General features: G+C 44.8%; 1 protein-coding gene across 5 annotated transcripts in view; it reads left to right on the top strand.

Annotated features, from left to right (window-relative positions):
- LOC147016666 (receptor-type tyrosine-protein phosphatase S-like) overlaps positions 1-14,048 on the top strand; it is a 643,261-nt gene that overhangs the window by 614,362 nt on the left and 14,851 nt on the right. For all 5 annotated transcript variants that reach the window (XM_085845560.1, XM_085845558.1, XM_085845559.1 and 2 more), the window contains 2 exons: positions 5,590-5,744; positions 6,254-6,389. In XM_085845560.1, the coding sequence (XP_085701686.1) occupies positions 5,590-5,744; positions 6,254-6,389 (291 nt within the window). The remainder of the gene's footprint in view (positions 1-5,589; positions 5,745-6,253; positions 6,390-14,048) is intronic.

Here is a 14,048-nt window from a genome sequence, read left to right as displayed (position 1 = left end):
GCAATCGGACGTGACGTAACTGCACGTGACGAAATATCGGAAGTTATTGTTGTTTTTTTATATATTTTTTAAACGCTGCCAATACGCAATTATACGGTACCTGTAAATTAGAAACACGTTCAGTAAGTTCTGTGGTCGGCCAGAAGACGTCAATAAAATACATCAATATGCGTTGGAGGTACGTTACACATAGGTTCAAAGCACGTTACTCAGAGGTTAGAAATAAGGTTTGGGTATGCTAAACATTACCTCGACGTGTTTCGACTTATGAATAACTTACATGTAACGTGCCTCGACGTGTGTCAACGATCGCATAACGTGCCTCGACGTGTGTCAACGATCGCATAACGTGCCTCGACGTGTGTGCAACGATCGTGTGACGTGCCTACACCACGTTACTCATAGGTTATAAATAAGTTTCGGGTACGCTAATCATTACCTCGACGTGTTTCCACTTATGAGTAACTTACAAGTAACGTGTGTCGACGTGTTTCAACGATCGCATAACGTGCTTACAACTTATGGCCAGCATAGCGGAATGTGTGAGTCATACGCTGGCATACTTCGTAAAATTTCAAGCATGCTAAAATTTGAGGACAACCACGAAGTACAACGATGAAAGCCAGCGTACTACGACGTATGGCAGTGTTTTTCAGCATGCTCTTAATGTTCTCAAAACTTACCCATCACGTATTCGACGTGTGCCAGCATTTTAGTCCAATTTTGCATACGTCAGGCATACGTTGGCGAAATCGTCAAGGTGTGACAGGACCTTGAGGGAAGGGAAAACAACAGTTTTCTACACACAAAACAACGCATATTCAATATCACAATTAAATGACATCACACTTATGCTAATACATGCAATATGGGAAATAACTTCCCTCCGCTATTCAAAATTTAACCCGAGAAGTCATTCCCACAAATATATATATACATGTTTGAGTGTGGCTGCTTTTTAATTTTTATTTCTTAAGCAGAAGCACCTAACCTCCTGGAGTGATAAGGTCACTTGTATGTGTATAAATATATAAATATAAATATATATATAAATATATATATATATATATATATATATATATATATATATATATATATATATATATATATATATATATACACGAGGTGTGTTCAAAAAGTATCCAACCTTAAATTTTCGTGCGTAAACTAATGAAGCAAGTGAGGCGTGGCTTGGTGCACATATGCAGGCGATCCTAATCCATATGCGTGAATATTTTCCCGCCTGCAGAAGCTGTCAGTCGCCGACAGACCGCCGATGAGTGAGGAAGTGTAAGTGAGCGCCGTCGGATTTTCCTTTTTGACAAAATTTTTGACAATTTTCCTTTTTTTCTCCTTCACGGAGCCAAGGAGAAAAAAAGAAAATGTCCCTTGACGGAGAAAATAAGTTTCGGGTATGCTAACCATTACCTCGATGTGTTTCGACTTATGAGTAAATTACAAGGAACTTGTGTCGACGTGTGTCAACGATTGCATATCGTGCCTACAACTTATTCCCAGCGTAGCAGAACGTGTGAGCCATATGGCGAGTATGTCGTAAAATTTTCAGCATGCTTGAAATTTCACGACGTACGAGATGTACCACGAAATATGACAGCGTACTTCATCGTTTTTCAGCATGCTCTTAACGTATACACAACTTACCCATAACGTATTCGACGTGTGCCAGCTTGGTTCGGCAACTTTTTCATAGGTCGGCATACACTGGCTAAATCGTCAAGGTGTGACTGTGTGGTTGACACTTTCAATTTTCAGGCGGTTATGATTTTAATCAGCGTGCGGCAGGTTTTTAACAGGCTATGCCACGTGATCGTCGGCGATACGTGCAACGTGCTATGCCTAAGTTAAACTATCCTTGGGCATAGGTTGTGAACGCCGCCAACAGGATAAGCATTCGTTGGTATAAGTTATCTATAAGACACCGAAACGTTCTGTGCCCGTTACTAATACGTTATGCATACGACCAACACGTTATGAATACGACCAAAACTTTAAAAAAAACATCAAAATTTCAGCGTCCGCCAACGTTTTACATCCATTTTTATACGTTGCCATTGCTGGCTAAATCGTCAAGGTGTGACAGCGCCTTAATGTGCATCTAAAACCACCACCTGTTGATACCTTTTTTTTTTTTTTTAAATGTTCTCTCCTTTGTAACCCGTGGTTAATGTTCTTTTTAAGTGTCTGATGTCCTGAGCGGATGAGAGAAGCTGCGCATGAGCCACAGTGGTATCCGGCACAAATTTTGGTGGGAATCATAACCTTCACTCTCAAGATTGGGCCCCCTCCCCACCAGCATCATCTGGGAGAAAGGTTAGCCAATAGCAGCTGGGTGAGAAGGGGCTCATGACATCAAGGCTATGTGTGAGGGGTGCGGCTTTGACAAAAAAATGACGGAAAAACTTGAACAACGCTACTGCCTCAAATTTTGTGTAAAGGTTGGCGATTACCAAGTGGAAACGATCTGCAAGATTCAACAGGCCTTCGGGAACGAAGCAATGGGCACCACACAGATAAAAGAGTGGTACATCCGCTTCAACGGTGGTCGCACATCAGTGGAAAGTGAAGCACGTTCTGGCCGGCCCTCAACATCCCGAAATGAGATCGTCATTGACCAAGTGAGGACCCTGCTGATGCAGGATCGTCAAATCACGATCAGAGAACTTGCAGATGAGGCGGGCGTCAGCATTGGATCTGTTCATTCCATTGTGACTGAGGATTTGGGCTTAAGGAGAATCTCAGCGAAGTTCGTGCCAAAGCTGCTAACGATCGAGCAAAAGCAACTCCTTTTGGAGATCGCACAGGACATGCTGGAGACTGTGAACAGCGATCCCAACTTCTTCAACACAGTGATCACTGGCGATGACACCACAGTGATCCATCATTTTGTCAAAAACGAAAATCCCACGGCGCTCACTTTCACTTTCTCACTCATCGGCGGTCTGTTGGCGACTGACAGCTTCTGCAGGCGGGAAAATATTCATGCATACGGATTAGGATCGCCTACATACGTGCACTAAACCACGCCTCCCTAGCTTCATTTGTTTATGCACAAAAAATGAAGGTTGGATACTTTTTGAACACACCTCGTATGTATATATATATATATATATATATATATATATATATATATATATATATATATATATATATATATATATATATATATATATATATATATATATATATATATATATATATATATATATATATATATTTATATATATTTATATTTATATATTTATACACATACAAGTGACCTTATCACTCCAGGAGGTTAGGTGCTTCTGCTTAAGAAATAAAAATTAAAAAGCAGCCACACTCAAACACAGGGGCAGTGAGGGAGTGAAGCAACAGACAGTGAGTGGTGAAGCAACCAATGAGAGAGTGTCGCAACAAGCAAGAAGCAGTGAATCAATGAGGACTTGGAGTTGAGACTGCTGGGTTTGTCGGCTGCCATCTGCCGAGCACAGAACCAAGAAGTTTCTTCACTGCACAGGACTGTGTCTACCTACCTGCAACCCACAAGGCTGTCCCGAAAGTGATGAAGGCCGTGACCACACTTGATCATGGCAATGGGGATCTGGCCTTTGGAGAGACAACACTTTTCTCTCTCTCTCTCTCTCTCTCTCTCTCTCTCTCTCTCTCTCTCTCTCTCTCTCTCTCTCTCTCTCTCTCTCTCTCTCTCTCTCTCTCTCTCTCTCTCTCTCTCTCTCTCTCTCTCTCTCTCTCTCTCTCTCTCTCTCTCTCTCTCTCTCTCTCTCTCTCTCTCTCTCTCTCTCTCTCTCTCTCTCTCTCTCTCTCTCTCTCTCTCTCTCTCTCTCTCTCTCTCTCTGTCTCTCTCTGTCTCTCTCTGTCTCTCTCTCTCTGTCTCTGTCTCTGTCTCTGTCTCTGTCTCTGTCTCTGTCTCTGTCTCTGTCTCTGTCTCTGTCTCTGTCTCTGTCTCTGTCTCTGTCTCTCTCTCTCTCTCTGTTTCTCTCTCTCTCTCTCTCTCTCTCTCTCTCTCTCTCTCTCTCTCTCTCTCTCTCTCTCCCTCTCTCTCTCTCTCTCTCTCTCTCTCTCTCTCTCTCTCTCTCCCTCTCTCTCTCTCTCTCTCTCTCTCTCTTTTCCTCCCTCCCTCTCTCTCTCTCTCTCTCTCTTTCTCTCTCTCTCTTTCTCTCTCTCTCTTTCTCTCTCTCTCTTTCTCTCTCTCTCTTTCTTTCTCTCTCTCTTTCTCTGTTTGGTCACCCACTGAGGAAGATGTGTTGGAGAGATCAGATAACTCGCCATTTTTCCTCATCGCGATTCTTACTAATTGCCATCGCACCCCCAGCCACACTTTGCCTTGTGCCATGCCAACCTCCATGACCACACCATCTACACCAAGCCAAGCTCATGCCTGCCGAAAGTCCTTGCCTGTATCCCTACGTCTTATGGAACTGTTATCATCAGCACCATTAGCGGGGAATATTTAGTTTTCATTGTACATAACATTGCATGTTCCTTCTCCTTTTCTTATCTTTTGACTACCAGATCTTTACCTTCATTTATTGATTGCCCTGTCCTTCCTTATCCCCCATATTTATTTTGTATTAAAACCCCCTTTTAATTATAAGAAGCATTTTACCATTTTCCTGCCTTCCCGCACAAACACCGCCAGTTTCGGTTCTTAATTGGGAAATCCTTGTGGGACTGTGCACTTGTTAATTCTGAACACAGTGAAGTGAATTCAACATCGTTTCGGCACCCGCGGAGGCCTTTGTCAGACCTATGGCTCAGTCACCCTGTGTTAACTGGGTGTCTGAAGCAACAATGTACACAGAATATCCTTGTGAGGTTTGCCAGGGAATGTTGTTGGCCCAAGTTTTTCATGAACCAGTGGTGAGCTATTTTAATTATGCATTGATCGGAGGGTTCTGGGATGCCACCTTAAAAAAAAAAAAAGGTTTGATTCTCACAGATGTATGATGAGGATATGTCAATCAATTAGTGATAAGCTCTTCAAAAGGTGAACGTTCCAGCTCTGCAGCAGAAAATAATTTAACACTCAACGTTTTCAGCCACAGGAGTACGATTTCGGTATAATTGGCCTTGTCTTTCTGAAATATACAGACTATGACAATTAAGGATGAACATTACTGTGGATCAGGAAACAGCAATTTGAAATTTTACCAGGGTATGAACACACAATGACCTTCCATTTTCTTCAAAAAATAAAATTTGTTTGAGTCAACTCGTAAGAAAGAAAAGACAACATGAATGGCTTATCTACTGATTGGGACATTAAAAAAAGGACAAATCATTGGTGGCTTCAAGATGTTTGTTTTGTCAATCACCAGGTAACTGCTTCATGTACTGTAGATTGGCTGCACACACAGGTTTTATTTTATCAGGTATATTTGGTGTTCCCATCTGAGCACATCTCATGATTCTGTGATCCCAGATTCCAATCCCATATTGTGTTAATTTTTTTTTCCATTGTTTTCCAAAGTTCACCTGTGACTCTAATTCAAAGCTAGGTTTTATAAGGACGAAATGTTGTTCCTCTTTTTGGGCCTCATTCAAGTCCAAATGACAAGAGACTGTTTGCAGGATGGACAGTCACGCACGGTGCGGCAGTTCCAGTTTACAGACTGGCCCGACTCTGGTGTGCCCCAGACGGGAGAAGGTTTCATCGACTTTATCGGCCAGGTCCACAAAACCAAGGAGCAATTTGGGCAAGATGGACCTATTACGGTGCACTGCAAGTGAGTATCACATTATACCGGATAAAATTGTGGGATCGTAGAGTTACAGGTTTACAAAGGGCGAATATACAGTTGTTGAAAGAGAGGAGGAGGAGGTGAAGGACAGGGGAATGTATAAATAGAGAGAAGTCAGTTGGAGAGAGAGAGGGGTTTGAAAGGAAGGACGCATTGGCAAAGTAAATGGAGAAAGAGTGTTGGATTGAGTTAAAGTGACAGAAGAGTTGGAGGGAGCTGTTGTCTTCTCTGAGTGCATTGCCTTTTAGAGCTCAGGTAAGTGTAAAAAAAAAGGATGGGAGGGGAGGGAACAGTTTGGATGAAGAAACAAAGGCCACTTGGGATAATAAAAATAACTTGGGATAACTTGGGATATACTTGGGGTATATGCAGAGGAAGGTGCTTCCTCTACACGTTACATATGTGTAATGCCATATTCCAAGTGAAGGTGTGGTGGGTCAGGTAAAGGTGCTAATATTGCAAATCATTCCCACGCATCTCCTCAATGTCCCCAGTGGAGGTGCAGGTCGCACTGGTGTGTTTGTAGTGCTGAGTGTGCTGCTGGAACGCATGCGTTACGAAGGCCTCGTGGACGTGTACCAGACCATCACACTGCTGCGGACGCAGCGTCCGGGACTTGTACGCACAGAGGTTCGAATACCAGTGATGTACTACTCATTGTCATTTTGATAATTGTTGTTGTTAATATTCACAATTTATGTGAATATGAATATGATGATTAGTATTGTCTTATCACAGTCTATATACTTGCATGAATTGTAAGGAGTATTATAATTTATGTTCCGTACCCATTAATAGGAATGAAAAGCCTGGTGTTGGCTTTGTGGTTCGGGTGGCTGGCTTGGGATCTTAGGATCCTGAGACTGAGCCTTGTTGGCTGCTGAATTAACACCATTGGGGTTGACTCAGCATGTCATCCTTCCGAGGTTGGCAAAATGAGTACCAGCGTACTGGTGTAGGAACACAGCATTGTCGGCATAGTTGTGCTGCAACAAAATGATAGCGACCCAACAGCTAAGCTGTCGTATGCAAGAAGAAGAAGAATAGGAATCCATCCATTGGGACCATACTCTTTATAAAGCATCAGTGCAACCAAAGCAGTCTCCTGGGCAATTGGGCACAATTCTGGACAGGTCACCACTCCAACACAGAACACTGAAATGGCTCAGTCATCCGAGCAAGCCGGTACTCATTTTGCCTAACTTGGAAGGAGAACAGGCTGAGTCAACCCCACCTGGTCTTAATTCAGCAGCCAAGTGGGATTGGAAATTCGGACCAGAGGATCCCAAGTCCACCACCCTAACCATCAAGCAAACACCAGGCATAAAAATTGGAATCAAGTCATGTATATTGGGCATACATATGCATTCACTCATATTGGTTGTTCTTTATAGTCCTTTGAGCTCTCATTACCATAGAAAAGGCCGATACCATTTGACCTTCATAAGGGTAATTTGACCAGCCGTCCCATGAAAATGTCAGGAAAAAGAAATCCCATGAATAATAACTAAAAAAAAATGCACACTATTATTCTTCTGTGCATATTAAGTTACAAATTTCACATTTGCATATTAAACAAATTATTCATGTCGAAAACAAACTCCTTGACCCATCAACTCAAGACAAAATCACGATATTTACACTGCGCCATATATTGCTAAAGCAGCCCAGCCAATAAGATTGAGTTGGCTCATCTCGTTCAGGGTATTGTGTTGATAAATCCAAGAGGTGAACGAATTTACTCAGGAGAGCAAAGCCACTCGTAATCCGAACGCTAGCTTTAAACGTGGCCAACTATGGCTGCATTAAACGAGATACGGATAACAATAGTGGGATTCATTGGAATTTATGTCTCACTATGTCCGTTTTATACAGTAAAGATACTCGTGTGATGAATAATAATAATAATAATAATAATAATACTGTTTCATAATCTGTTCCCACAATTCATTTCCCACTGGATATTCCATGTCAAAATCCCACGAGAGTGCCGCTGCAAAAACTGACCGAGAGGACGCGTGATAAGTGTGATCAATCATACACTAACATAATGTTGACGAAGCAATTTCAGAGTGATTCTTATAAAAGATGGAGTAATTAAAACGCAGTTTGTAAACTTAACGGATGGATGATGGATGGAATAAAACTTTGGCAATTGAGCAAAAAATCTCGCTCTCTCTCAGCCCTCTGACCCTTCCCCAGCTCCTCCAGGACACACGCATCCTTCCAGTAACCCCCTTCTGGTTTAACCCTGAAAATCCATGCTGACTGCGCAGCTCCACTCTTTTGTTCGTCTTTCCTCATGCATGATGCTACATCTTGTACACAAAAAAAACAAAATAATGCTCCTGTTTCAACAACAGCAAAATAATAACCCTTGTGTACAAAAACAAGAAATGAGATCATTGCAAAATATAACAATCAAAACTTATTTCTCAATACAGTGTCTCATAATAATCACTGAGGGTTTGTTTGTTTTTCTTCAGACTTTTGAAAATTACACATTGAAAAATAAATCAAGAGACGATGATGAGTTCGTGCTCTTTCATGGCAAGCAATAATAGGTTTAACCAACTGGGAGTTGACTCAGGTTTGCTCACTGCCTTGGGAAGCAAAGTCAAGCTGACGTTTCATGTGGGAGACCTCTCCTGCTCCATCGTTCGGCTCACGCCTGAAACGTCAGCTTTACTTTGCTTCCCTCGGTGGTAAGCACAGCTTTCTGAACTTAGTCTATAAACCTATCATAAAAAAATGTATGCCGTTGCAGGTCGACACTCCCCTTGACAGAATCTAATATTCCTCGGTGGTTGCAGTGCTTAGCAGTGTGACCACTCCTTGGCTTTTTTCACAAGATGTTGGCTATTCGTTGTTCATCGTGGCGTTTTGGTGTTCTGAAGGTTTTCTATTATCATCGCTTTTCCGAAACCTTGTGAATTCTTTGCTTTTTTTTTTTGGGCTCACCTTGGCATTTATGAAAATGAGGAGTTGTCACACTGGTGCTAAGTGGTTAAAATTGGGTTTACGACCAAGCACCTAATTTCAGGAAAAACACCTCATTGATCAGAGGTGACATAAATACAGTAAAAACTAGAAGGGCGCTCAGTGTAGAGTGCATACCTCCGCCACGTAATGCCTGATCCACGAGAACGTATCGGGTCCAATACATTTTTGAGATATCATGCTCGCTATCGCCCGGTTAGAATAGGTGTACCATATCCCTGTGTGTCGTAAGAGGCGACCAGGGTTGGCGTCAGGAAGGGCATCCGGCCATAAAACATTGCCTCAAGAAAAAGCCAAACCCCTGCACAGCAGGGAAAAATGGCTGTAAAAACGGTCATTTTATTTTATGCTCGCTATCATTTTTGGCCCTATCTCTCCAACCGTGAAGGTCAGGTGACGTATGGGAGCATGTGCCAGAACAGCGCGTCGCTGCGTCCACTTTCCGCCGGTACTCCAGGGGCCTCCGTCTGGCCATCCTCCAGGCAGATGCCAGGCCCATCCCCATCTCCTTGAGATGATGGTCAACCTGCTGCAACCATGAGGCACGTGGTCGGCCCACTGGCCACCTCCACTCATGAGACTCCCTTGTTGAGAGAATCTGGTGAGCAGGATCAGCGTCAGGAAAACGAGCCACATGTCCACACAGCCGCAACTGACGCTCACGGACTATGCAGGTAACAAATCTCATCCGAGTCTCTCTCAGCAACCGCTCGTTGGACACAAAGTCTGACCAGTGATAGCCAAGGATCTCCGAAGAGACCTGGTACCAAAGGAATTAAGTCTCCATCTCAGATCGTTGGTCAGAGTCCAAGTCTCGCATCCATAGAGCAAGACTGGAAGTACCAAGGATCTGAATACTCAGACTTTCGTCCTCCCGCACAGGTACCGGCAGCGCCACACCCCATGATCCAGTGAATCCATGACTCCCCAGGCCCGAACCAGATGTCTATTGACCTCTGACTCACAGCCAGCAGAGACATGAATATCACTGCCAAGGTAAGTGAATCTCTCCACGACTTCAACATCCTCACCACAAACAGACACAGACAGGACAGCAGCATCCAACATGTCACCGAAAGCCTGGATCTTAGTTTTGACCCAAGAAACCCATAATCCCAGTGGCTCCGACTCCTCATTCAGCACCTCGAGGGCCCCCAAAAGGATGTCTAAAGTCTCCACAAAGATGACTGCATCATCTGCAAAATCAAGGTCCGAGATCTTGACATTCCCAAACGATGCACCGCAACTTGATCTCTCCGACATCCTCCCTAAAATCCAGTCCATACAAGTGCTGAAAAGTGTGGGGGCAAGTACACACCCCTGACAAACTCCAGTAACAACTGGAAATAAGTCAGAGATGGTACCACCACATCTCACAGCACTCTTAGTACCAGAGTAGAGTTCAGACATCAGATCGATCAGTTTTGGTGGCACCCCACGAAGACCAAGAATCCTCCAGAGGACATCCCGATTGACTGAATCGAACGCTTTACAGAGATCAACATAGGCTGCAAGCATCCCTGCCGAAACTCTCGTCTGCGTTCGGTGAGGACACGAAGGGCAAGGATACGGTCAATCGTTGACCTCTTTGGTGTAAAGCCTGACTGCTCTGGATGCTGGTGCTCAAGCAGATAGTGGTGAACCCTATCAAGAATTATCCGAGCAAAGACCTTGCCCGGCACTGAGAGCAGCTTCACCCCTCGGTAGTTGTTGCAGTCTTGGCGATCACCCTTCCCCTTCCAGAGAGAGACAACAAGGCCCCTCTTCCAGTCAGTTGGGATGATGCCTGTGTTCCAGGCAGAGCACAAAACTGCATGCAACGACACAAGTGCAGCATTTCCACCAGCCTTGAGAAGTTCAGCATGGATGCCACAGATCCCTGGAGCTTTGCCCCGTTTCAACTGGTTCACCGCAGCCCGTGTTTCCACAAGCGAAGGTGGACCACAGTTGATTCGAGGGTCAGCAACAGAGATTGTAACACGCTTGACATCCAACTCGACAGCTGGGGGATCAGCCTGGTACAACCGCTCAAAGTAACCGGCCCAGCGGGCCTTCACTTCAGACTCGTCTATCAAGAGCCTACCACTCTCTGCTCTAACTGCAGTGCTCCGAGGGATGGACTTGGATGAACGCAATGCGCGAATTCCCCTGTAAGCGGGACGAGAATCACGTGTCCACAGGTAATGCTCTACCCCCTCACAGATTCCTCGCACATGGGCCTCCTTGTCCACCCTCAGTGCACGTACAGTTTTACGCCTCAGCTCCCCTAACAGCTCAGCTCTGCCATTCAGCCTGGCCCTGCGACTCTGGTCAATGGTATCCAGTGTCCCTTGAGAGACAAAATTCTTCTTTGCCCTGCGGTGAGCTCCAAGGTATCCACCGGCAACATCAAGGACGGTGGTCTTGAAGGCGCTCCACAACTCTTCAGGACCCTGCAAAGCACCCAGACCCCCCAAGTGTCCACTCAGTCTGTTCGCAAACTCCTCAGCTACTCTCTCATCCCTGAGCTTGCCAATATCCAGCCGAGGCTGGGATGGTACCATTCTCCAGGATTTAAGGTGCAGCTTTAGAGTTGCTACAACAAGCCTGTGGTCAGTATTGAGGAACTGAGCACTCCGGTAGACCCTGCAGTTCTGGATCATCCTCCAACGACCATCAACAAGGACATGGTCAATCTCCTTTGCCACACCGCCAGCGTTGGAATACCAAGTCCAGCGATGACCTTGTGGGCGCTGAAACCATGAACCGGCCACCCTAAGTCCATGACTTCTTGCAAAGTCAAGGAACTTAGTGCTATTCTGGTTCTTAGTTCCTGACCCATGGGGACCAACACACGTCTCATAAGCATCCCTATCAGTTCCAGTCGATGCATTGAAATCCCCCAAGACTAGAAGTGTATCTCGCCTGGGGCTCTGATCAACCACAGACTCGAGGGTGGCGTAGAATGCGTCCTTCACGGTGAGGTCACTCGCCTCAGTCAGAGCATAGACAGAGACCAGGGAAATGACACCCAAGGAGTGGCGAATCCTTAATCTCATAATACGCTCGTTGACCGGTGTTACCTCAATTATCATTGGGGTCAGCTTATTGGACACAGCTACAGCAACTCCTTGGGTATGGTAACCATCAGAGTGACCAGACCAATAGTAGGTGTAACCACCCACCATTATCTCGCCGCAATCCGGTCTCCGAACCTCAGAGAGAGCTGCAATCCCGATGTCCAAACGCTTGAGCTCAGATGATAACAGAGACAGGTGATCATCCTGTCTGGTGAAGAATCGCTTAAAACATTCTTGTAGTCGGATCCGGATCCGGATCTTCACCAAAATCTAATCAGTTCGTCCGTTTCACACACCCAACCTGCGTACCAAATTTCATCCGGATCCGTCACCAACTTTTTTGAGATATCCTGCACACAGCCACACAGACAAACAGACAGAGAGGGGTCAAAACATAACCTCCTTCACCTTCTGTTGTGGAAGTAACTCGAACGGCACTTGGTGGAGCACATATCTCCACCAGGCTGAAGAGTTTACATTTATGATGTCACTGATAGTTTGAATCTGAATCTGGACCTGAACCAAAATCTAATCGGCTTCTTCTTGTCACCGACACAACTCGTCTAACTAGTTTTGTCATAATCCATCCACAACTTTTTTTTAAATATCATGTTATATATTATTTTTTTGGCCCAATCTGTCAATTGTGAAAATCACTTTGAGAAATCAAAAAATTATCGTATCTGGAACTAGATCTTCACCAAAATCCAATCAATTTGTCCTTGTCGCACATCCAACCTGTCCACCAAGTTTCGTCCAAATCCGTCCATTACTTTTGAGATACCCTGCTCACAGACAAACAGACAGACAGACAAACTTGAGTGAAAACATTACCTCCGTCCACCTTCGGTGGCATGGGTAACTGCTTGCAGCCTTTCGGAACAACGCGCTTTCTTCTGTCGTGAAAGCGCCAAGGAGAAGTGAGAATAATTGAGCTGTTGTGTGTTGGTACCCTGCAAAATTCTCTGCCTACTGATCAATGGGATGCCAAAGTTAATTATAAAGGAATGTGCATACTTAATTAGTTTGGGGAATGGTGGGAATGGTGTTTGTTCACAACAGACAAGAATCGGGTGTGGATAAGGCATAGGCATGATGGGCCAAATTGCTTTCTTCGGTGTATAACCCTCCTTGCATGTCCTTGTGATACGAATTAAATCATCCGATGTGACCAAACAGTTTCTTGCTTTGGCACTGCATACTCCTCGTTACGCCAAAAAAAGTTTCAGCACTTTTCTGTGTTAAAGTGTGCAAGAAAAGCTACTGAACAGTTTCACAGCACCTACTCCATTGTCCTTCTTTGACCACAGGGCACACAATCACCTTGTTTTCTTTTATATTCCACCAGGAATTATTTAATGCTTTTGCCGGAACTTCATCGGTAGGCCTGAACAAGAAACCTGTGTGTCATCTCACTCTTTTATAGCTCAACAAACAACAATTTCCTGCATTTCGACTCAGATTCTGCAACCGGTCCAGACGGCATCAGCCCACGTGTCCTCAAAGCCTGCTCTGCCGCTCTTGCTCACCCTCTCTCTGTTCTATTCACCCTCTCATTTGTTCAAGGTCATCTGCCATCTGCTTGGAAATCAGCAAACATCACTGCCCTGCATAAAAAAGGTGCAAAAAACGATCCCTGCAACTACAGAACAATCAACCTTCTCCCAATAATCAGCAAGGTGATGGAATCCATCATCGCTTCAGATATGAAATCCTTCCTCTTCTCCAATGGCTTGATTTCCAATCATCAATTTGGTTTCAGACCAGGTCACTCTACCCTGGATATGCTGCTTCTGCTCTCCCATCAATGTATGGAGGTCCTCAATGCCAGACAGGAAATCCGAGCCGTATCCCTGGACATATCACGTGCTTTTGACACAGTCTGGCACCCTGCACGACTCACCAAACTCTCTTCCCATGGTATCCAAGGCCATCTCCACTCATGGCTCGCAGACTTCCTCTCCTGTCGCAGGCAACATGTGGCCCTAAATGGAGTTCCTTCATCCCCTCTTCCTGTGCAGGCTGGAGTTCCTCAAGGTAGCGTTCTGGGCCCTGTTCTCTTTCTGGTTTTCATCAATGATCTCTCCGACTCTCTGGAAAATCCTCTTTATCTCCTTGCTGATGACTCCACCCTCGACCGTACCATCGGTCATCCCTCAGACCGGCAAGCAGCAGCTTCTTCGCTCACTGCAGATCTGGATAAAATCACAAACTGGTCCAACACGTGGAA

Source organism: Eptatretus burgeri, chromosome 11 (genome assembly GCF_056783735.1).
Source record: "Eptatretus burgeri isolate ZD-2024b chromosome 11, Ebu_testis_v1, whole genome shotgun sequence".
NCBI classification, from domain to species: Eukaryota; Metazoa; Chordata; class Myxini; order Myxiniformes; family Myxinidae; genus Eptatretus; species Eptatretus burgeri.
This window is presented reverse-complemented; position numbering and strand designations above follow the sequence as displayed.